We start from the raw sequence: 23,149 nt of genomic DNA, 5'->3' as shown, positions 1-23,149 counted from the left end.
AGAGAGCGCGGGCGGGGCTCTGCTGGGTGGAAAACTTAACCTTTTGGGGTCCCGAGCGGGGGTCTGGCCTCAGGGGGCAGTGGGTCCGTGGGGGTCGTGGGGAAGTGCTGGCCAAGGGTCGAGCGTGGGTGTGGGAGGGGGCTCACTCAGCTGTGGGCGACTTGCAGGGGCGCGGTGGGAGTGCACCAAGGAGGCCTGAGGGGGCGCTGAAGTGAGCTAGGGCCACGGCCCCGCACCCCCAGACTGCTTTCTGAGGTTCAGGAAGGGGCGAGCTTGTAGTTGTTCGGTAGTCATAAGAGTCAGGAGACGTGGCCTTAGCTCCTGGCACACCAGGGTTTCGTTTTCTGTTCTTATGTTTTGACCTTGGGCGAGTCATTTTATTCTGCTCTTTTACTCCTCTTTCATTTGTAGCCTGTCTTCCCTTTACATGAGTATTAAGAAGATTAAGGTGACATGGGAAAGCCTTGAAGTTTTGGAGGGAACGTTGAGATCTGAGCAAGCTGTATGGGGTGATGGAAAAGAACACTAGGGTAGGTGTTGGGTTCTTTACCCGACCTTACTACTTTCTGGTCATTAAACTCCTTGGTGTTTTCAGTTCCACTAGGGGTAAAATGGAAGTTGTCACTACTTTCCAGGTTTAAAATCAATTATGCTTTACGTGTTGTATTGCACTCTGGCTTACAAAGGTCTTTGCGAATTTGTTATCTAATCCGGAAACAGTTGTGTGAAGCACCATTCTGGTTTTACACGTGGGGAAATTAAGGCTTAAAGAAGTTAGCCGTTTTCTCAGAGAAGTATATGTAATAAAGTTCTCTGGAAGGAAGAATGGTAACAGCTCTTGAGTGTCTGCTAGTGCCTGGCACAATGCTGAAATAAATTAAGCTGAGATAAAATGAGAAAAGACCTTGGTTGAGCCATTGAATTAAGTCCATTTTACTGATGAGAATATTGAATTTGGATAACTTGCTGAGTAATATGGATAGTTACTGGAGACAGAATAGGTACAAGTATCAGCTTTGCCATAATTCTTGTTTCATTGTATCTTGCCACTTCAAAAAAGGGAAGAGGTAAACTTGCTTTGAAATGCATAGTTTTAGAAGAAATGCCAAGCAGTTAGTTCTTACCGATGCTGTTGGAAACAGTGCAAAGTGGAAGGTGAGGCTTCTGGTGCCTTCACGCTCACTTTTTGCTGCTAATACCCTCCGCTTTCCCCACCCTAATGACAAATGACTCCACTTTCTCTTGCCTTGTGTCTCCAGTTTTCCTGTTTTTTAAAACCAAAATCAGGACACATAGATTCAAAATAGGATGTAATAGTTGAAATTCAAGATGATTGGTCTCATAATTGGTGTTCCAAATCCAATTCTGCTTTTCTGTCTCCTTTATAAGGAGCCCTGGTGGTGCAGTGGAAACCCTGGTGGCATAGTGGTTAAGTGCTACAGCTGCTAACCAAAAGCTCGGCAGTTCAGATTCACCAGGCGCTTCTTGGAATATCTATGGAGGTGGTTCTGCTTGGTCCTGTAGTGTAAATGGCAATGGGTTTTTTGGTTTAGTTTGATGGTGCAGTGGTTAAGCACTTGGCTAATGTTGGCGGTTTGAACCTACTAGCTGCTCGGCGGTAGAAAGATATGGCAGTCTGCTTCTGTAAAGATTTACAGCCTTGGAAACCCTGTGGGGCAGTTCTGCTCTGTCATACAGAGTCACTATGAGTTCCAGTCGACTCAACAGGCAATCAGTTTGGTCTGGTTTTTTGGTATCTCCTTTATTAGCGTATTTTGGTCTATATTCTCCTTTGGATAGCTAGATGGTAATGTATATGAATCTGTCCTACAATCCCTATGATTTTCTGGAGCAAAAGCTTGGTCCAGAGGGGAGGGATCTACACAATAAGCGAATAGAGTTATTTTTGGGGTCTTGGGCTTTTGTGCAGGCTTTCAGAGTTTGTGGTCTGGGCTTTATTGTCTCATTTCATATGTTGTCATCATTAGCACTGTGATTTGCTGCCTGATACTTCCTGTTTCTCGTGTCGTATTTCATGTTTGTGTAGCATTCAGTATCATGATCGTTGGTATCATGATTATTTGACGTATTTTGTGATTTGTGCATGTACATAGATACCACACTACTGGTATTAGACTTATAACTCTAATTTCAGATTTATAGCCATTTTCATTTCTCTGCTTATATCCCTCTTTCCTTCTTAGGCTGGTTTTATTGGATCTGTCTTTGGTCTTCTAGCTGTGAAAGCACTTACTCCTATAAATTTATCTACCACCAAACCACCTCAAATCTTGTATCTTCAGTTGTCATTCACATGCCTTTGAGGACAAGTCTCATATTTCAAAGTACTTTAACCTGATATTCCACCAGCCAAAACCAAACCCAATGCCATCAAGTTGATTCCGACCATAGCAACCCTATAGGACAGAGTAGAACTGCCCCATAGAGTGTCCAAGGAGCGCCTGGCAGATTCCAACTGCTGACCTCTTGGTTAGCAGCCGTAGCACTTATCCACTATGCCACCAGGGTTTCCTCTGATATTCCATAGATACCTTAAAAACAAAACAATACAAACAATTGATTTCTGGACTGAAAACTGTAAGCCTCCCCGTCACTCTAGGAAAAATGATTAAAGCAAAAACAATATTTGTCTTTTACTCCTTAACATGATTAATAACATTTTCTCCCTTAATATTCTAGCTAGAAATGAGTTATCCTTGCTATTTCTTTTCTTTCATCTCTGTCTTCCAGTCTTGTCAAAAAGCCTTGATATTTATTTCTAAGTATATCTCAACTGCCCCCTCTTCCCCGTTGCTGCTGCTTGTATCAGGCCTTCACCATCTCCTCCCTATGTTATTTAGGTCACTTTCTGACTTATTTTCCTGACAGCTTCCATGTCTACCCATCCTCTAACCTACATCCAGAGTTACTATTCGAAAGTGTGAATTCGATTGTGTAATGGCCCTTGCTTTAAAACTAGTTGATTCCCCAAATTGTTTACAAGATAAGTCTGATTTCCTTAGCATTATATTTAAGGACCTTTAGAGTCCTGGTGGTGCAATGGTTAAGTGCTTGGCTGCTAACTAAAAAGGTCCCACCAGCCTCTCTGTGAGAGAAAGATATGGAAGTCTGCCCCTGTGAAGATTGTAGTCTAGGAAACCCTATCGGGCAGTTGTACCTTATCGTGTAGGGTTGCTATGAGTCAGAATCGACTAGATGGTGGCAGTGGGCAGTAGGTTTGTTTGTTTTGTTTTTTTTAACTAGTCTGTGGGAAGGAACCCTGGTGGCACAATGGTTAAGCGCTCGGCTGCTAACCAAAGGGTATGGCAGTTTGAACCCACCAGCTGCTGTGTGGGAGAAAGATGTGGCAATCTACTTCTGTGAAGATTACAGCCTAGGAGACCCTATGAGGCAGTTTTACTCTGTCCTGTAGGGTTGCTGTGAGCCAGTATTGACTCAGCGGCACACAACAGCAACAGCAGAGTCTGTGGCTCCAAATTACTTTTCTAGCTCTGTCTTTCATCGTTCCCCATCAGTGAACTTCATGCTATAAAGAAACCTAACTTTTCTACTATACCAATACTTTGTTATGTCTCTGGATTTTTGCACATATTGTTTCTTCTGCCTAACTGAACCCTACCCATCTTTCAAGACCCAACTCTTCATAAAGTCTTTTTCAACCGTCTTAACCCCATTCACTGTCTTTACTACCATAGCACTTCATACGTGGATTTATGTAGCACTTACCATATTTTTTTTTTCATATTGCCTTATGTATGCTAATTTGTGCGTGTTCTGATAGCTCCTTATGGCGGACTGAATCTTACTCATTTTTGTATCCTAAGTGTCTAAAATAGTATTTAACACCAGGGATACCACAAGGGGAAGCCCTCATGGAGTTTGTAGTGAATCTCGTATATATAGTAGATACTTAAAAATGGTTGTGGAATGAATTGACAGAGGAAAAAGCCTTTCAAATATTTAAACATATTTTCTAGTCTATAATGTGGCAGTCTGCTTATGTCAAGGTTTATAGCCTTGGAAAACCCTATGGGGTTGCTGTGGGTTGGAATTGACTCGATGGCAGTGGGTTTGATTTTTTTTTTTTTAAATAAATAATTATCTTTTTCTTGCTTTTCTTTCCTTCTTTTATCATTCTTTCTTTGTGAGAAACAGACAAAAAAAAGCCCTAGCCATACTTGTTTACTATAATAACTGAGTTCTGTCTTTAAGGGAATAGTAGATACTTGCAGGGTTTGAGAAAATCTAGCCTGTGAACTTGGAAGTTTTGGGTTTATAGAGAAGCAGGATGTGGCAGCTGGAAGGGACCTGGGTTTGCATCTAGAGTGAATGCTTGAGGAAGGAGCTATAGCTGTGGTATGTTTTCTTTCTGAGTTTATTTCTTTTAGAGCTAATGAGGACAAAATATCTTCAAATTTTCCGTTTTGAGTCTACATTATTAGGTGATATTTTCCTTAAGGTTAAGTTTTAAAAACATTTGTTATTAAATTTTGATTATGATAATTCATGGTGCTAAAAAAGGGTGTTTTTTTTTTTTTCAGTTAAACTTGAGGTTTTTAGAAGATGCTTTAAAGATTTCTGGATACAGAGGGAAAAAAGTATTGTAGACAGAATAGTGGACCCAAGGAGTCTAAAGAGGCCTATATTCTTGTGCTGAAGCCAACACAAGCTATGTTGTGTCTTTAAGCAAGTATTTTCTGAGCCCGAGTTTAATAGTTATAATGGGAGAACAACGTCTGCCTACTTCAAAGGATTGGTGTGAGGATTAAATGAGAATATATGAAAGAACTTCAAAAGTTATAAAGCACTTAGCAATTATAAGAGAGTTTAGGGTTTCAAACCCAAAGAAGACAACCTGAACTTTTTTAGAGGGAAGTGCTGTTGTGCATTTGTTCACTTAATCAACAATTATTTATGGAACAATATGTGTTGGGTGCTTGTCCTTGATTAGCAAGATAGGCATAGTTCCCACTCCTGGACTGTAGAGCTTGAATTCCAGGGATGACAGACAGATTTTAAATACGTAATTATACTCATAATTATTACAGTATCTCAGAAATATACAGGGTGGTTTTCTTATCACTACAAAGTGCTTCCTGGTTTGAATACCTTTTATAGTGCTAGAGGTGGGGGATAACACAGCTATCTGTGTTTAAACTGGGCTCTTAGGTTTCACAGGTTGCAATTTGATCTGTTAAAAAAAAAAAAAATCTTGAATCCCTTGTAATAACGGGCTGTATTGCAGTGAGCCTCTGCTATCTCCATAGGAAATACAAGAGGGGAAATGTACGATCTTGTTGATCCTTTCAGATCTCCTCTGAGAAGAGTGAGAGGCATGTGGGGAACTAACAAGGTGAGATTAGGTGACTTAGTAAGTTATGTAGATCAGAAAAACTGCTCTTTGTGGATCTTCATTAAAATTATGTATGGTGTTATAAGAAGTTTCTCCAAACAGGTTCCTTGTACTACAGAGTTAACTGGTTTTTTTTTTTTTTAAGTAGTTATTTAATAATATTTTTCACTCCAGGAATTCTAGACATTTGAATTGTTGTTTTATTCATTTATATCTGTAACCTGTAAGTTTTAGAGGGCTTTTTGGTATGAATTCTACTGATAAGTTGAGGCAGGGAAAGAAGGGGAATTTTTTGGTATCAATCTTAAATGACCCTGGACTAGTTAGAGGTTAAGTTTGGCTGCAGAAACAAGTAGATACAAACATGTGATGACTTCACAATAGAAGCTTATTTCTCAATCTCCATAAAAGTGTAAAGCAGCTCCAGGTTGTTTTTGTCGATGAAATGTGTGTGTAGGTATTGTAGGGACACGGTGGCTCTTCTTAAAGCAGTCACCCAGGGACCCAGGCTGATAGAGTTGCTTCCATTTTGAACACATGACTGCTAAGGACACCCTGGCGATCAACATCGGAGTTATCTGGAAGGGGAGTTGAGAGTAGAGGAACAGCAAAGGAGGTTTTGGTGAGCCAGGCCTGAAATGGCACATATTGCTGCTGTTCACATCCATTGGCTAGAGCTCAGCCACAAGGCTACATTCTACTGCTGGCAAGATGGGAATGTGACTTGTTGTGTGCTAAGGAAGAAGAGGAAGAAAAAGCAGCCTTTGCCAAAAACTCAAAGCACTCAGTTCTGCTTTCTGTGACTTGTTTTATAAATTGTTTTGCAATAAAGAAGATAAAAATGAAACCAGGCAAAATAAAACAGAATTGAGGAATCATAGCCACATACTTTCATTTGACAAGTATTTTTTTTCTCTTTTTTTATTGTGCTTTAAGTGAAAGCTTACAATTCAAGTCAGTTTCTCATATAAAAACTTAGACACACCTTGTTATGTGACCCTAGTCACTCTTCCTATAATGTGACAGCATACTCCTTCTCTCCACCTTGTATTCCCTGGGTCCATTCAACCAGCTCCTGTCCCCCTCTGCCTTCTCATCTCGCCTCCAGACAGGAGCTGCCCATGTAGTCTCATGTGTCTATATGAGCTAAGAATCACACTCCTCACCAATATCATTTTATGTCTTATTGTCCAGTCTAATCTTTGAAGAGTAGGCTTTGGGAATGATTTTAGTTTTGGGCTAACAGAGAGTCCAGCGGCTATGTCCTCTGCAGTCCCTCCAGTCTCAGTCAGACCGTTAAGTCTGGTCTTTTAACTAAAATTTGAGTTCTGCATCCTACTTTTCTCCTGCTCCATCAGGGATTCTCTGTTGTGTTCCCTGTCGAGGCAGTTTTTTGGCAACTATTGGAATATCTATAATTTACGAAGTATTATGCTAAGCACATTGAGGAATATGGTGATGAGATATGTTCCTTGCCTTTTAGGGTCTTATAGAGTCCTGGTGGCGCAGTGGTTAAAGAGCTTGGCTGCCAACCAACAGGTCTGCAGTTCGAATCCAACAGGCGCTCCTTGGAAACTATGGCGAAATTCTACTCTGTCATATAGGGTCGCTATGAGTTGGAATCGACTCAGCAGCGAGTGTTTTTTTAGTCTAGTTGCTAGTAGTAGAATTTTATTAATAACTAAACTTCAAGGGCTACTGATAAGGGTCTCCTCCCTTCCAGTGGGTCTGGCTGGGGTCGGGGGGAGGGTCTGAGATGGATCTGGGATAGAACAGATCATTGACATGGTGAAGAGATTTGATGATTGGTAAGGGGTCATATTCCAGGTAATTGCCCCTTAGAAGTCGGACAACAAAAATCAGGAGCCTGAGGTGCCAGTGGTCAGCTGAGGTGAGGCTAAAAGCTGATAGTTAGTAGAGATATGTGGGTTCTAGAAAGGGGGACCACTCGTGTGAGGGATCAGAGAGATACACTATAAGAAAGTTATCACAGAAAAAGCAGTATGGGAATGTGCTTACTGGAGCCTTGGCAAAATCCTGTTTGACGAAATTATTTTCATACATTTTCAGCTTTTTTTCTGGCCTGATACCTGAGCGATATGATGCATTTCTATTAAGTTACTATGGTAGAGGGTCTCAAAAAGGAGTACAGATAACCAATTTGGTATGAAGGGAATTAGTTTGAGCATATTTGGGGGCATTGTGTAGTTTGAACAGCCTCAGAAGTGAGTCTCTTGCCATCTTTCTCCATCCACAAGAATACCTGCTTTAGATACAACTTCCCTTTATATGTTCATCACATAGCACTCTTAACTTTGCTACATAAGAAATCATAAGCAGCTTCTAATGATATATGTCCTTATAAGAGAGGTGCAAAGTGCACTTGATGTTCAGAGGAGGGAGGAATACCATTAGGTTTGGTTGACAAAGAGAAGTAATACTTTATGGAAGAAGTAGTATTTGAGCATATATATGTGAGTGTGTGTATTAAATATATACATATATTTACAGCATCTTTATTTTGATTAAGGTATATTTGAATTGCTAGTTTTTAAAAGTACACTAATAAGGGTAGAAGGACGATTTGAATTTTAGTATTTTTAAAAAATAATTTATCAAGTATAGTAATGCTCTTAAAGTAAAACTTATATACTTATAGGGGTCTTACAAAATTCTATCATTTGATCTCCGGCATTGTTTCTATCACCAAGGCCATGTTTTCCAACTACTGATCCTTCTTCTTTGTTTGCAACTTTCGCATTCCAATCACCAATAATTATCAATGCATCTTGATTGCATGTTCGATCAATTTCAGACTGCAGCAGCTGATAAAAATCTTCTATTCATCTTTGGGCCTGGTGGTTGGTGCATAAATTTGAATAATAGTCATAAATTTGAATAATAGTCGTATTAACTGGTCTTCCTTGTACCCCCCCCAAAAGACACAAAACCCAGTGCCGTCAAGTCGATTCTGACTCATAGCGACCCTATAGGACAGAGTAGAACTGCCCTATAGAGTTTCCAAGGAGCATCTGGTGGATTTGAACTGCCACCCCTTTGGTTAGCAGCTGTAGCACTTAACCACTACGCCACCAGGGTTTCCATCTTCCCCGTAGGCATATAGATATTCCCCTATCACTGATAGCACTGTACTTCAGGATAGATCTTCAAACGTTCTTTTTGGTGGTGAATGCAACACCATTCCTCTTCAAGTTGAGGAGCTGGATTATATGAAGAAGAACGGGGCATCAGGATTGGTGGAAGACTCATTAACAACCTGCAGATGACACAACCTTGCTTGCTGAGAGTGAAGGGGACTTGAAGGACTTACTAATGAAGATCAAAGACCACAGCCTTCAGTATAGATTGCAACTCAACATAAAGAAAGCAAAAATCCTCACGACTGGACCAATGAGCAACATCATGATAAACGGAGAAAAGATTGAAGTTGTCAAGGATTTCATTTTACTTGGATCCAGAATCAACAGCCATGGAAGCAGCAGTCAAGAAATCAGAAGACGCATTGCATTGGGTAAATCTGCTGCAAAGGACCTCTTGAAAGTGTTGAAGAGCAAATATGTCACCTTGAAGACTAAGGTGTGCCTGACCCTGATGTGGTATTTTCAGTCAGATCATATGCATGTGAAAGCTGGACAATGAATGAAGACCGAAGAAGAATTGATGCCTTTGAATTGTGGTATTGGTGAAGAATGTTGAATATTCTATGGATTGCCAAAAGAACTAACGAATCTGTCTTAGAAGAAGTACAGCCAGGATGCTCCTTAGAGGCAAGGATGGCGAGACTGCGTCTTACATGCTTTGGACATGTTGTCAGGAGGGATCAGTCCCTGGAGAAGGACATCATGCTTGGCAGAGTACAGGGTCAGCGGAAAAGAGGAAGACCCTTAATGAGGTGAATTGACACAGTGGTTGCAACAATGAGCTCAAGCATAACAATGATTGTAAGGATGGCTCAGGACTGGGCAGTGTTTCGTTCTGTTGTGCATGGGGTCGCTATGAGTCGAAACCGACTGGATGGCACCTAACAACAACACCTGATAGGGAACGCTCAGAATGTTGTGGTAAACGTGTAATTAGAGCTTCTAACATTTCAGTTGATAGAGATAGGTATTCTCAACTTCAACATGGATGTCACTAAGTACTTTCATATATATTATCTCACTTTGAACCTCGTAACTGTTCTGTGAACTCAACATGGCAGGTTGTTATAATCTCCATTTTTATAGGTAAGGGAATCAAGGCTTTTACCGATTAAGTAATATGCTTGCTAAGTGAGGGAGGTCTTCTCACTTGAAATCTTCACATACCATAGTCTTTAAACTGCAGGGAAGTTAAATGATTTGTTTGACTCCAGAAGACAGAGTAGAGACCCAGGGCCCTGGTTTCCACTTCTGTGTATCACAGCACTTCATCTTTTAGAGACTTGAGAGACAGATAAAATACAGTTTGGGTTTTCTGACCTCTAGCCGAAATCAGAAACATAATTTTTGATATGTAAATCCAAAAAAAGTGTTAGCTCTACTTCCTAGTCAAGCAGTCATAACCCAGGTGACACCATTCCAAATGTATAATATAAGCAATGTATATTAGTACACATAAGTCAGATCTCCAGTTTATGCACCTTTCCCCCCAATTATTAACCTTAGCTCCTCCCATGATGGCTTCATGTCAGAATATACTAGAATATACCAGAACTTTCCAGAAGCAGAACAGTGTGTTCCACTTCACATTAGCTCTTTCTTTTGCTGCTGTGCCTGTGTTAGATTTCCGCAAACGGTTAATCTTCTGAAGAAGCATGTAAGATTCAGATGTATTCTGTCAAGTCATAAATCTACCCCTGGACATATTGTCTACTTTTTCCAAATAGTTCCTTTTGGATATTTTTTATTTTTTCATTTGTCTGGTGTGGTACGTTTAAGGAAGTATTCCTATGTAGTCTGCCCTTGCCAGGTTCTACATAAACACAGTTCTACAACAAATGCCTAATGATCTAGGGATTAGGTTCTTATACCACCTGTCATGGACTGAATTGTGACCCCCAAAATGTGTGTCAACTTGGCTAGGCCATGGTTCCCAGTATTGGGTGGGAATTTTGCAATGGTAAATCCTAACCTCTATGATTTTTTTAACCTCTATGATGTTAATGAGGCAGGATTAGAGGCAGTTATGTTAATGAGGCAGGAGTCAATCTACAAGATTAAGTTGTGTCTTGAGTCAGTTTTTTTTTTTTTTTTTTTTTGAGATGTAAGAAGCAAGCAGAGACAGGGGCCCTCCTACCACCAAGAATGAAGAACTAGAAGGGGAGTGTGTCCTTTGGACCTGCAGTCCCTGTACTGAGAAGCTCCTAGACCAGGGGACGATTGATGACAAGGACCTTCCCCCAGAGCTGACAGAGAAAGCCTTCACCTGGAGCTAGCACCCTGAATTTGGGCTTCTAGCTTCTGGACTATGAGAGAATAAAATTTTCTTTGTTAAAGCCATCCACTTGTGGTATTTCTGTTATAGCAGCTCTAGATAACTAAGACACCACTCAACCATCCAACTTTTACCTTGCCCTTTTCAGCTTCCTTCACTCATTCAACATTTATTGAACATGTGCTGTGTGTTTGGCATTATGCTAGGTGCAGAGCTATAGCACAGAAAAGTACAGAATAGTTCCTTACCTTCTTGGAACACGCTTACTGTCTTTTTGACTCTTAGGCATGTGATTAAGATATTAATATCTAGTTGATGTTCATTTTTGCTGTCTCAGAATGTTTTTATTAGGTCATCACTGTTATAGTTAGGGAATGCTAGGATAAAGCCATTCTCAGCTTTTACAGAAAAAAGTTCTAAGGTTTATCCTGTATGTATTAATGCTTCTTGCCTTTTAATACAAATCTGCTAGTCAGCTTTTGTCTTATATAACTATTTCCAAAAGCTGAATTTAGGGCCATATGGTAGATTTGGGGGAGCCCTGATAATGCAGCAGTTAAGAGTTCAGCTCCTAACCAAAAGGTTGGAAATCCTGTGGGGCAGTTCTGCTCTGTCCGATAGGGTCACTATGAGTTGAAATCAACTCAGTGGCAATGGGTTTGGTTTGGTTTGGTTTTTTTTGGTAGATTTGGGTGGATATCTGAACCCTTCAACTGAGCCTAATGTTCTAATTGGTTATATGTCCCTTTATTTTTCAGAAGTCTTTTATTATCTGACTCATACTGTTAAGCTAAGCAGGCAAATGATTTGCCCTGAGATCCTGAATCTTATGAATTTGAGTGATTTGGTATTGTTGGAATTTGAGTGATTTGGTGTTATTGTTCTTATTCCTTGTGCTTTTATCTGTGAAAGCTTTTCCTCTCCATTTTGCCTTCTTTAAATAAGATATTTTTTGTCTGTTGATAACTTTTCTATAGTATCTCCAGTTATAATTACTTGACAGCTCTGAAACAGTTGGAGATATTTGAAGAGAGAGAAAAAACAGATAAGTCAGGTATCTTGGGTCTGTAGGGTCTGTGTGTTTATTGGTTGGACTCCTGCAGCTGCTGCTGTAGTTGAGCCAAGTGTGTTTAGAGCACTTTAATTAGAAGCCAGGATTTGTCTGTATTCTGGATGGCCTGTTCTAGGTTTATGTTGTCTCTTTTGCCAGTTTGACCAAAGGTCCCCATTCAGGCAAAATTGTAATTTGTCTGTTGTCTTTGTAATGCCAACAATCTTGTGGTTTTAACTTTTAGTAGTGTGATGCACACTTGACTGTTTCCAAAGGGATTTGTGATGTAACCTTCATTTCAAATGAGTAGAAGCCGTCCAATTACTGTCTGCTCTTTAGTGTTTCAACTAACCATTCCATTGCCTCATCAAGTCCAGTGCCTTTGGTTGCTGAAGTTTTGAATATTTGCCATTTCCGGTCCTTCAAGGCAGGGTAATCCAAGTGAATTTGCCGTCTCTGAGAGAGTCACAGCCTGTTCCAAGTCCTGCTTATTTGCAAACACCGCTAAAGTGGCTTTTCTCAGCCCTTCTTCCTCCAGCATGGCAACTCATTCTTACTTCGAAGTGCCAATTCAGTCTTGGTTTCAACTATCTCCTACATAAATGACTGCATCTGCGTTTGAATAATAACATCACCAGTATGGCTGTCCTAAATTCCAGACTTGAAATATGAGGTTTTTGTATGTTACTGTGTCAACATTAAATCCAGTGGTAGGAATAGTAGGAGCGACTTCTCCAACCTGCAATCTGTACAAAATTGTGTTTTTTCCTGCTCCATCTAGTCCCAAAATTAAAATCCTCATTTCCTGGGTTCCAAACAGACTGGAAAAAATACTTGAGGAAAAGCCACCCATGATGAAGTGCTTGCCTGCCTGCCTGCCTGTGTTGATCCTCAGAAACAGGCCCCGGCCTCCGCAGCGACTTGGCGCCGCCACAGCTGCTTCCCTCGGCCTCCAATTCAGGCTCTGAGGCGGTTTCCTGGGAAGCTGGTCATCCAGCAAATTCCCTATGTGACTCCTGGCAGGGGCGGGAGCTTGTAGAATTGATTTTTAAAAAGTATTCGTGAAGTTCGTTTTAACTTTTTTTTTTTTCTCCTGTGAAACCTTGAAAAAATAAACTGACATTTGGAAGGGTGATTTCCGAAGAGGCCAAGGGGTGGCGGGGAATGAATGCTAGAGAGACTATATAGTGACTATACCAGTTACATTCATTAGCGCCTGGATTTTAGACCTCTGTTATGTTTAAAGGAAATGTTGAGTGAGACTCTGGCATTTGTTACCACAATTTACTCCAGTATTTTTCGGACCTGTAAAATTACAATACTAGCAGGAGCCGGTATTATTCTCTCTTGCCTGCCTCCTGTAAAGAATCAAACTGATATAGAAAACAGGACGAGAACAGATATATTCTATATATCTGTTCTCGTCCTGTTTTCTTTTTAAGTGTAACTCTTATATTTTTATTTTTAATGCCTTTAGGAGGTAGCTAGATCTTGCATACAATAACAGACACTGAAACATTAAGGATCTTGGTTAAACATGAAAAAGGATTACCTGACAGAGAACGAGTAATATAAAACTAAAATTCTTGGTGCTCTTCAAACGGGCACAATTGCTGCTATAATGTATTGCTAAGGGAGGATGTGAAATTTCCTACTCTGAAGAACCTTACAAGTGGGTTAGATTCTTTTTTACTTGGGGGCCTTGCTCTCATCTTAACTCATTGCTCAATACTGAGATGCTCTGGGGGCTAAGTGAGGCAAACGCTATGGCTCTTCTCAAGGAGTTTTGTTAGTCACTGCTTGTTTTATTAGTCACTGCTTTTTGCTTCTGAGGCTTGGAGAGGCTGGTATATACAGGAGACAGTGGGTGAATTTATTATTTTAAAAGCTATTGCCAACTGTTAAAAATTTGTGGAAATTATGGAACCATAGATAGCCTGGACAAAGTCAAGGAAAAGATGCTAAATTTTAATTAATCCTTTAGTGGTAACTCCTTTTTTGAGTAAGCATTTCATTATCAGGGCATCTAGAAGGTATAATAAGTAAAAAGAAAAATCAAATTGGCACACCAACCCAGGGGCAAGGACGAGGAGGTAGGAAGGGACAGGAAAGCCAGCAATGAGGAGCCCAAGGTTGAGACGGGGAGAGTGTTGACACGTCATGGGGTTGGCAATCAATGTCGCAAAATAATATGTGTATTAATTGATTAATGAGAAACTAATTTGTAAACCTTCATCTAAAGCACAATAAAAAAAATCATTTTAGGGTTCTTAAAATTCTAAGGAAGAAATGCCAAGAACTATGAAATGACAAAAAGTTAATGGGCATATAAGGGAGAGGGAAAGAGCTGCCTGGGGTGGTCCTCAAAATCAGTCGTCAGCTGCTGTATTCCTGAAAATCAAGTATAATTTGCTGACTATCTTGTAGAATTGGTGATAACTAATAAGTATCCTATTTCTTCTGCCTGTTGGTACAAAACAGTGAGACGGTTTAAGCGGAAGCATCTTACAGCCATCGACTGCCAACATTTGGCTCGGAGTCACTTGGCTGTGACCCAGCCCTTCAGTCAAAGATGGACAAACAGAGATCCGAACCATGGTCTCTATCCTAGACCCAGAGCAAAAAGAGGGAGTAGGGGTATGTCTTCTAAAAAAGTATCTTATATTTCAAAATCTGTAGTTGTGTGTGGTATTGCTTTTGAATATCTCCTACTTTAAAAATATTTGTAAATATTGTTGCTGTGATTTTATATTCCTGTTGTAATAGTTTGACACCTTTTAAAATTATTTGTGAGCTTTTCATGAAAATTCCATTGTATTATAATAGTTGGTAAAAGCCCCAGGAAAATGTGATGGAATGACTTCTGTTAGCTTGCTTAATTATAAAGTGATAGAACACGTGTACTGATACCACCATTGTCCCAATCTTGACACATGATGATTACTTGACTCTTTATTAGTCCTTTTTGTCCAATCTGTCACTAGGTTTACTGTGTCGTTTTTTCCCCCTTCAAAGGGTTTCCTCATCCAGTGCTTTTATGGTAGACTATCCTTATCACCTAGTACCTGGACGGCTGCAGTAACCCTCTTCCTGGCTTCTAGATTTTATTTCTTCCCAAACCACTGGGCGTGCATGTCATTGGGTTAATATTCTTGAATACCGTTTTTTATCCTGTCACTGCCCTTCTCAAGAACCTATAGTGAAATGTGTCCATTTTAGTATTATAGACTCAAGGCCAAAGTCGCCACCCCCTGATATTATTACAGGAAAGTTCCCCTTCTGGCAGTTTGGTTTTCTCACTACTGCTCTATGTGCCAAACAAATTTCTACTTTTGTTCATACCTGTTAGTATAATCTAGATTGCCTTATTTCCCATTGACATGCATAATTTCAGAATCCAGCTCACATCTTTATTAGACTTTAAAGAGTCTCTGCATTGGTCTTCTTTAAATATTGTAATATGTGCTTCTGTCTCACTTTTTGGAACTACTATGACCAATTGTTTGAGAGTTTCAGACTTAATTATGTATTGTGTGATAACTTTATTGTTTTGTGTGTCAGCTTCTTATCGCTGTTGTAAGCTCTTTACTGATAAAAACTTCGTCAGCATTTGTATGTTTTAGCATGTAGTCCTAGTGCTGAACATGTAGTAGGCGCTTAATAAATCTTGGTATAATTGACTCAAACAATTAGAAAATATCGGGATTTAACTAAGGCCTTATTGATTTCAAAACTGTTTCCGTCAAACTGTCCTAGAAGCAGTTAAAATTGCTTTTTTCCTAACATAGAAAAAAAAAAAAATTCTGTGAATTCTTTTAAAGCTAAATCTAGTTTTCCTCCATTCTCTTATATTCCAAAGTGAGAACTTTGGCTATAGCCATTTGGAAAGGAGCCACATGTTTTCTTGTGTATTAATAAGATGTTTAAATACTTCATTAGTATTTAATAATGCTTTTTAGGAGTTTACAAATACAGTGGTGATGTTTGAAATCATCATCTGGCCTCCCCTGGAGCCCTGGTGGCACAGTGGTTAAGAGCTCAGCTCAGTTGGCAGTTTGAATCCACTCACCACTCCTTGAAAACTCTATGGAGCAGTTTTACTCTATCCTACAGATTCGCTACGAGTTGGAATTGACTTGGCGGCAGTGGATTTAAAAAAATTTTTTTATTTTTAAGTGCCTAAAAAAGGAGTGCTGGTGTCATAGTGGTTAATCACTCAGCTGCTAACTAAAAGGTCGGTGGTTCGAACTCATCAGCTGCTCTGGGAGAAAGATGTGGCAGTCTGCTTCCGTAAAGATTACAGCCTTGGAACCGTATGGAGCAGTTCTACTCTGTCTTATAGGGTCGCTTGAGTTGGAAATCGACTTGATGGCAGTGAGTTAAGTACCTAAAAAGTCTGTGAGGTCAGGGACACCATACGGTTTTTTTACTTTGTATTTGTCTCAATTGTAGGTGCTTAGTAAATGCCTATTGAATTAATGTGTAGAATAGAGTAGTTCTAATATGAGGGGAATTCTGACACTCTCCTTTTTATTTTAAATGAATTAATGTGTCAGCTTCACCTAGGAAGAAATAAAAGAATTTTAACAAAATTCTTATTCTATCTCAGTTTTAGAAACTCAGTTAAATGAGAAGAGCAAGTTTTTCTGAATCCTTATAATCTAAAGCACCTTCCTTTCTACTTAGACAAACTTAGATTTCCTATTGTAGAAGCAAGCCAGGAGAGATGCATGTTTGTAAGTCTTATGCGTGAATGCGAGCAGTTGCTTACATTCTGTCCATCCACTCAGGTGTTCACTTTGCAGCGTATTACTTTCTACTTGTGTATGTTTTTTTTTTGTGTATATTGCCAGGTATAATGTGAGTCATCACACCATCCAAAGACTGGTCTGTGTCTCTCTCCAAACGTGTGTCTGATTAAATGATAGAGCTAAATATAAATATTTTTTGGATTAGCTATTTGTGTAATCAGTTGACTAATAAATATATCCTTGTCTCTTTTCTCTATTAACACATAATTAAAAGTTAATTTTATTTGAATCAACAATAGGTCAGCAGTCATTATTCATTTCCTGTTCGTTCTGTTTGGGTTCTCTGTACAGGTCAAGGACGTCAAAGATACATCACTGAATTCTTCTTAGCTCGCCACCGGCAGTGCACCAATGACATGGCCAAAAGCAATTCTGTTGGCACGGACAACTGTAAGGACTCTGAGGGTGAAATGATCTTTCCTGCAGAGGGCAATTATGCCTTACCTCAGGAAGGTGATGGGGAAGCTAGGTTGGGCTCTTCAGGATCTACTCTGCCTTCAAGGAAGCGGTCCCGGTCATTTGAGGAAGACAGTAATCAAGCTACAGGGACCAGCCAGTGGCATAGGGTTTCTAAGAAAACCCCAAGGCATCATTTGTCCCTGTCATGCACAAGGCCTAGGGAAGATAGGCAAGAAGCAGAGGACTGTTTGTCACAGCTCTCTGCAGAGTCTGGAGAATCTAATGAAGAAGTCGAGGACATTGGTCCTGATTCCATTCCTGATACATACTATGGACTTCTTGGGACCTTGACCTGTCAAGAACCCCCGAGCCTCATTTGTAGCCTGCCTAGTGAAGTCCTGAGGCATATCTTTGCTTTCCTCCCTGTGGAGGATCTCTATTGGAATCTAAGCTTGGTTTGCCACCTTTGGAGGGAGATAATCAGTGATCCATTGGTATGTAAAATGCTTATATGATATTTTCTCTAAAAGTTCATTATTTAGTTTCATCTAGCATATAATTCTGATTATAATATTTCTTCAGAAACGGTGGTTTCCATTTGCCTCCAGAATAATGTCTAAACCCCTTGGTGGCATTTAAAACCTTCCATGTTTGTCTCAACTTATTATTCCAGCCTCATTACTCGCTTCTTCTTCAACATGCCATTGCATTCTGTCCACTACAAATAATTTACTGTGTCCAGTTCACAAACTGCACATTCCTTACCGTCTATATGTTGCTCTTATTCTCCCACCCCATCTAAGGGGCCCTCATATTTCTGTTGACATCTTATCTGTTCTTCAGGACTTAACTCTGATCCTAACTACTTTCCCAATTTTATCCATTGAAATTAATCACATTTTCTTCTTTGTGCTGCTATAGCATTTATCCCTCTGTTAATCATATTCTGTTTTCTATTATAGTTTTAGAGAGCCTTCCTTCCCCTTTAAATTATGAGCTCATTGATTGAAGGCCGGTTGTCCTATTTATTTTTACATCCTCCATTGTGCTTCATCATTCCTTTCGTACATGTAATAGGTGATTAATAAATAAGTGTCAAGATAAATCACCCTGGAGTAGCTTTTGAGGCTGATACAGCTGGCATCCCATGTTTCTCACTAAAGATTTCTTGGTGCTATAGTCAGTCATGGGGCCCTGGTGGCACAGTGGTTAAACGTTGGGCTGCTCACCAAAAGATTGGTAGTTCGAATCTACCAGCTGTTCCTTGGAAACCCTATGGGACAGCTCTACTCTGTCCTAAAGGGTTGCTATGAGTTAGAATTGACTTGATGGCAAGGGGTTTTTTATAGTTAGTCATATTACTGATCTGACTCCCTGCCATTTCCTTTGTTGTTTGATTTTACTTCTTCTCACCCCAGGTTCAGGTTCTCAGGTAAACCTGAGGACTGGTGACTGTTTTGCTTAGTTTATGTATCATTTTGACTAGCCGTTGGGAATAAGTCAGAATACCCTCTGTGTGTTGCTCTTATCCTCCTACCGCCACTTAAGGACCTCTCACGTATCTGTTGACATCTTGTTCTTCAAGGCTTAACTCTTATACTACTACTCTTTCCTGTTTCATTCGTTGAAATTAATCACATACAACACTATAACAAGTTAGTGTTAGGACCAAGACCAAGACTCAGTTCTCTTAGTTTCTAACCAAAATTTGTGTAATGTTTCTACCTGATTTGCCCAACTTTTGGTTTGTAAGCTGTGATTGCTTTTCAGTTGGTAGAAGATTATCAATGTGTTTGTGGCCTAATCTTTCTAATAGCCACTGCCTGCATGTTATTTTGGATTTTTTAACTATCTAGTTCATTCCTTGGAAAAAGCTGTATCATCGATATCTGATGAATGAAGAGCAAGCTGTCAGCAAAGTGGATGGCATCCTCTTGAACTATGGCATAGAAAAGGAGTCAGACTTGTGTGTGCTGAACCTTATTCGGTGAGTTATTCTTTTCCTGTAAGGGGGACAGTTTTTGAAATCCTTTCCCATAAGTTTGCATTTATGATCATCTTTCTTGTGAACTGTTCTGTGAATGTTTTACAGATATACAGCTACCACGAAATGCTCCCCGAGTGTAAATCCCGAAAGGGTGCTGTGGAGCCTGAGGGATCATCCCCTCCTTCCTGAGGCAGAGGGATGCGTGCGTCAACACCTACCTGATCTGTTTATTGCTGCTGGGGTATGTTACAGGCTATGGAGAGTTACTGCGGAAGGTGCTATCTTTTTTCATTGAAAGAAAGTGTATTGGTGACTAGCTTCAGCCGAAGATTATATTTTCAGAACCTTTATTTAATCTATAAATGCTTTGAAGCATTCATTTGTTGTAGATTTCATTGGAGGAATAAAAGGTAATATCATCATAGATTCTTTGATGGAAGGAATTAAAAAAAAACATTTCGTACAACTTGCCATTCTGTTGACGAATGCTCCCTGACATATTCCTGAAGGGTGGTCGTCTAGCCTCTTAACACTTTCATTAATAAGGGTTTCTTAACAAAAAATAAATGCATTCTTTATGAGGGAGACTTACAGTAATGGACTTGTAGTAATGTTAAAAATGATAGGTTTTTGTCCACTATTGACTGTGTTAGCAAACATTTTCTTAGACATTACTAAAGGGAGCATACTTTCTTCGTAATAATAAATTGACATCTTAACGCCAGAGAATTGTCAGTCTTGATTTTTTTCCCCTAAAGACTGCTGACTTCTTTCATATTTCCCATAGGCACTCATTTAGTAGGTACTTTGTTTTGACATGGAGTCCTGGTTGCACAGTGGTTAAGTGCTGCAGCTGGTAACCAAAAGGTCAGCAGTTCGAATTTACTAGCCAGTCCGTGGAAACCCTATGGGGCAGTTTTACTGTGTCCTTTAGGGTCACTATGAGTTGGAATTGACTCGACGGCAACGGGTTTGGATTTTTTTGGTTGTTTTCACATGACTCTTCTGATTATTTGTGGACCTGAGAGCTCATACTGACCTGCAGAGGGGTGGGGAAATGGGAGGGAATTAATATTTTTGCAGTATCATTTCCATGTAATGTTCTATGTTAGATATTTTATAAATGTTATTTAATTAAAACAAAACTCAAATCCAAAAGTGAAGAGAAGAAAGGAACCCAGGGCAAAAGGAAAGGTTCCTTTTATTTCCCAAGTATCATTGAAGAAGTTTGGACTCAGTTCAGACAATCTGTAGATGGTACCTGGACTCCAACTTGGCTTTTCTTCACTGGTTGTCTGGTTTGACTTTGATTGATTGTAACCTATGTTTTTGGGTCTTTTCTCCCATCACTGGTCCACCTTGCTGCACAGGGTGTCAACGTGTGGGCTTTGGTAGCAGCCATTGTTCTCCTCTCCAACAATGTGAATGACATCCAGCAGCTGCTTTTCTGCCTCAGGAGACCTAGTTCCACAGTGACCATGCCAGAGATCACTGAGACCTTATACTGCATAGCTGTGCTTCTCTACGCCATGAGGGAGAAGGGAATTAACATCAGCAATAGGTAAAGCAATGGAAGGGAGCGAGGAGATGCTGTGATAGAGTGAAAAAGTTCTCTACTTGGTACGAGTCCCAGCTGTGCCACTTACCAACTTTAACATTGGACTAAAGCCGTAAAAGTCCTATCGCTGAACCTCAGTATCTTTACCTGTAAAATGAAAGCATTGTGAGGTTTAAACCTACAAAGGCAACTGCCTGAATTTTTTTTTTTAATAACTTTTATTGTGCTTTAAGTGAAAGATTACAGATCAAGTCAGTCTCTCACACAAAAACTGATATACACCTTACTACATACTCCCAATTACTCTCCCCCCAGTGAGACAACCCGCTCCCTCCTTCCACTCTGTCTTTTCGTGACCATTTTGCCAGCTTCTAACCCCCTCTACCCTTCCATCTCCCCTCCAGGCAGGAGATGCCAACATAGTTCTGAAGTGTCCACCTGATCAAAGTAGCTCACTCCTCATCAGCATCCCTCTTCAACCCATTGTCCAGTCCCTTCCATGTCTGACGAGGTGGCTTCAGGAATGGTTCCTGTCCTGGGCCAACAGAAGGTTTGGGGGCCATGACCACCGGGGTCCTTGTAGTCTCAGTCAGACCATTAACCCTGGTCTTTTTATGAGAATTTGGGGTGTGCATCCCACTGTTCTCCTGCTCCCTCAGGGGTTCTCTGTTGTGCTCCCTGTCAGGGCAGTCATCGGTTGTGGCCGGGCACCATCTGGTTAGTCAGATCTCAGGATGATGTAGTCTCTGGTTCGTGTAGCCCTTTCTGTCTCTTGGGCTCATGATTACCTTGTGTCCTTGGTGTTCTTCATTCTCCTTTGATCCAGGTGGGTTGAGACTCATTGATGCACCTTAGATGGCCCCTTGCTAGCATTTAAAGACCCCAGACGCCACTCTTCAAAGTGTGATGCAATTGCCTGAATTTATGAGTGCTTTGTGAATAAAAAGTGCTATACAACCATAAAATATCACTGAGGCAGGTTTTACATTGAAAGCCTTAGGTGAGGTACCCTACTTAAAAGAAGCCTTTTTTATTCATACATGGCTACATTTTTCCTAGGAAAATGTCAGGATCTGGTTCCTCTGGGTCTCAACTTTTGGGATATGATGTATGACTTGTGGCAAGGTCTTGTTCACCTCATCAGCTTAGAGAAAGACTGTATAGCATGTTGGGTTGCTAATTCCTAGTGACCTTAATGATGAAATAAGCCCAGGTCAGTCTTAAGAGGATATATGCATTTTACAAATATTTGAGCACTTATTACATGTCAGATAATTTTCCAGACATTAGTGATGCAAAAAGGCAGACGAGATACTTGCTCTCACGGAGTATATGCTCTAGTGATGGAAAACATTTTATACATAATTAAATATGTTAAATAAGAACATTTTAGTTTATGATAAGCATTGCAAAGAAAATAGGGTGATGTGAGAGGGAGGTGGGAATACTGCCTTAGATTGGGTGAGGAAAGGCTTCTCTGAGGAAGTAACATCCAAATTAAAACTTGAGTGTCAAGGAGGAGCTAGTCATTTTAGGATTAGGGGAGAGCATTTTAGGAGAAGTTGCCATTGAGTTGATTCCAACTCATGGCAGCCCTTTGTCAGAGCAGAGCTGTGCTCCAGAGGGTTTTCATTGGCTGATTTTTTGGAAGTAGATTAGCAGGGCACCTATGGGTGGGCTTGAACGTCCGAGTTTTTGGTTAGCAGCCGAGTGTGTTAACCATTTGCACAATTTTAGGAGAAGGAATAGCAAGTTTCAGGGCCCAGAGATGGGAATGAATTTGGTATGCACAAGGAACAGAAAAAGTCCAGTGTTGCAAGAGTGTAGTGAATAAGAGACAGTACAAGATTATTAGAGGTAGATGAGCTAGATCATGTAAGATTTTGTAGACCACCATAAGGAGTTAGAATCAAATTCAAAGTATGATAGTTAACTTTTGGAGAGCCTCAGTCACTGATCTGGAGTGGTAAAGATAAACTTATGGAATAGATTCTAACTCATGGGGACCCCATGTGTTACAGAGTTTTCTTGGCTGTAACCTTTATGGAAACAGATTGCTAGGCCTGTCTTCCACAGTGCTGCTGGGTTTAAACTACCAAGCTTTAGGTTAGTGGACGACCACAAAACCATTTGTGCCACTCAGGGACCTTGTGGTACAGATGTGCGGCATCATAATACAGTGCATTTTGAAGAAGCAGAAGTCCCAGAGAGAATTTCATTTCTTTAATGAAAGACAATGCTCCCTGAAATTAGGAGCCCTAAGAGGAAAAATAAGGAGCCCTGGTGGTACGGTGGTTAAGTGCTTGGTTGGCAACTGAAAGATGCCATTCTGTGGAAGAAAGATGTGGTATCCTGCTTCTGTAAAGATTACCACCTCGGAAATCTTATGGGGCGGTTCTACTCTGTCCTATATGGTCACTGTGAGTTGGAATCAACTCAGTGGTAATAGCTGAAGAGGAAGAATGATAGGTGGTACCAGGTGAGCTGTAGCCCACTCATCCTTTGTGAGGTACAAGGATGGAACACTTATTCT

General features: G+C 40.3%; 1 protein-coding gene and 1 pseudogene across 4 annotated transcripts in view; one reads left to right on the top strand and one right to left on the bottom strand.

Moving 5' to 3' along the window:
- Positions 1-23,149, top strand: part of FBH1 (F-box DNA helicase 1) — a 74,808-nt gene that overhangs the window by 193 nt on the left and 51,466 nt on the right. The window contains exons 2-7 of one of the 4 annotated variants that reach the window (XM_049882048.1): positions 412-530; positions 14,343-14,498; positions 16,964-17,565; positions 18,928-19,058; positions 19,164-19,299; positions 20,429-20,619. In XM_049882048.1, the coding sequence (XP_049738005.1) occupies positions 17,029-17,565; positions 18,928-19,058; positions 19,164-19,299; positions 20,429-20,619 (995 nt within the window). In that variant the 5' untranslated portion in view covers positions 412-530; positions 14,343-14,498; positions 16,964-17,028. The remainder of the gene's footprint in view (positions 1-411; positions 531-14,342; positions 14,499-16,963; positions 17,566-18,927; positions 19,059-19,163; positions 19,300-20,428; positions 20,620-23,149) is intronic. The other 3 variants (XM_049882047.1, XM_049882049.1, XM_049882050.1) reach the window with 3 other exon arrangements.
- Positions 12,176-12,714, bottom strand: LOC126075007 (ADP-ribosylation factor-like protein 1; annotated as a pseudogene).

This window comes from Elephas maximus, chromosome 4, assembly GCF_024166365.1.
Source record: "Elephas maximus indicus isolate mEleMax1 chromosome 4, mEleMax1 primary haplotype, whole genome shotgun sequence".
NCBI classification, from domain to species: Eukaryota; Metazoa; Chordata; class Mammalia; order Proboscidea; family Elephantidae; genus Elephas; species Elephas maximus.
Note: the sequence above shows the minus strand (reverse complement) of the source record. Positions and strands in the feature narration are given on the sequence as shown.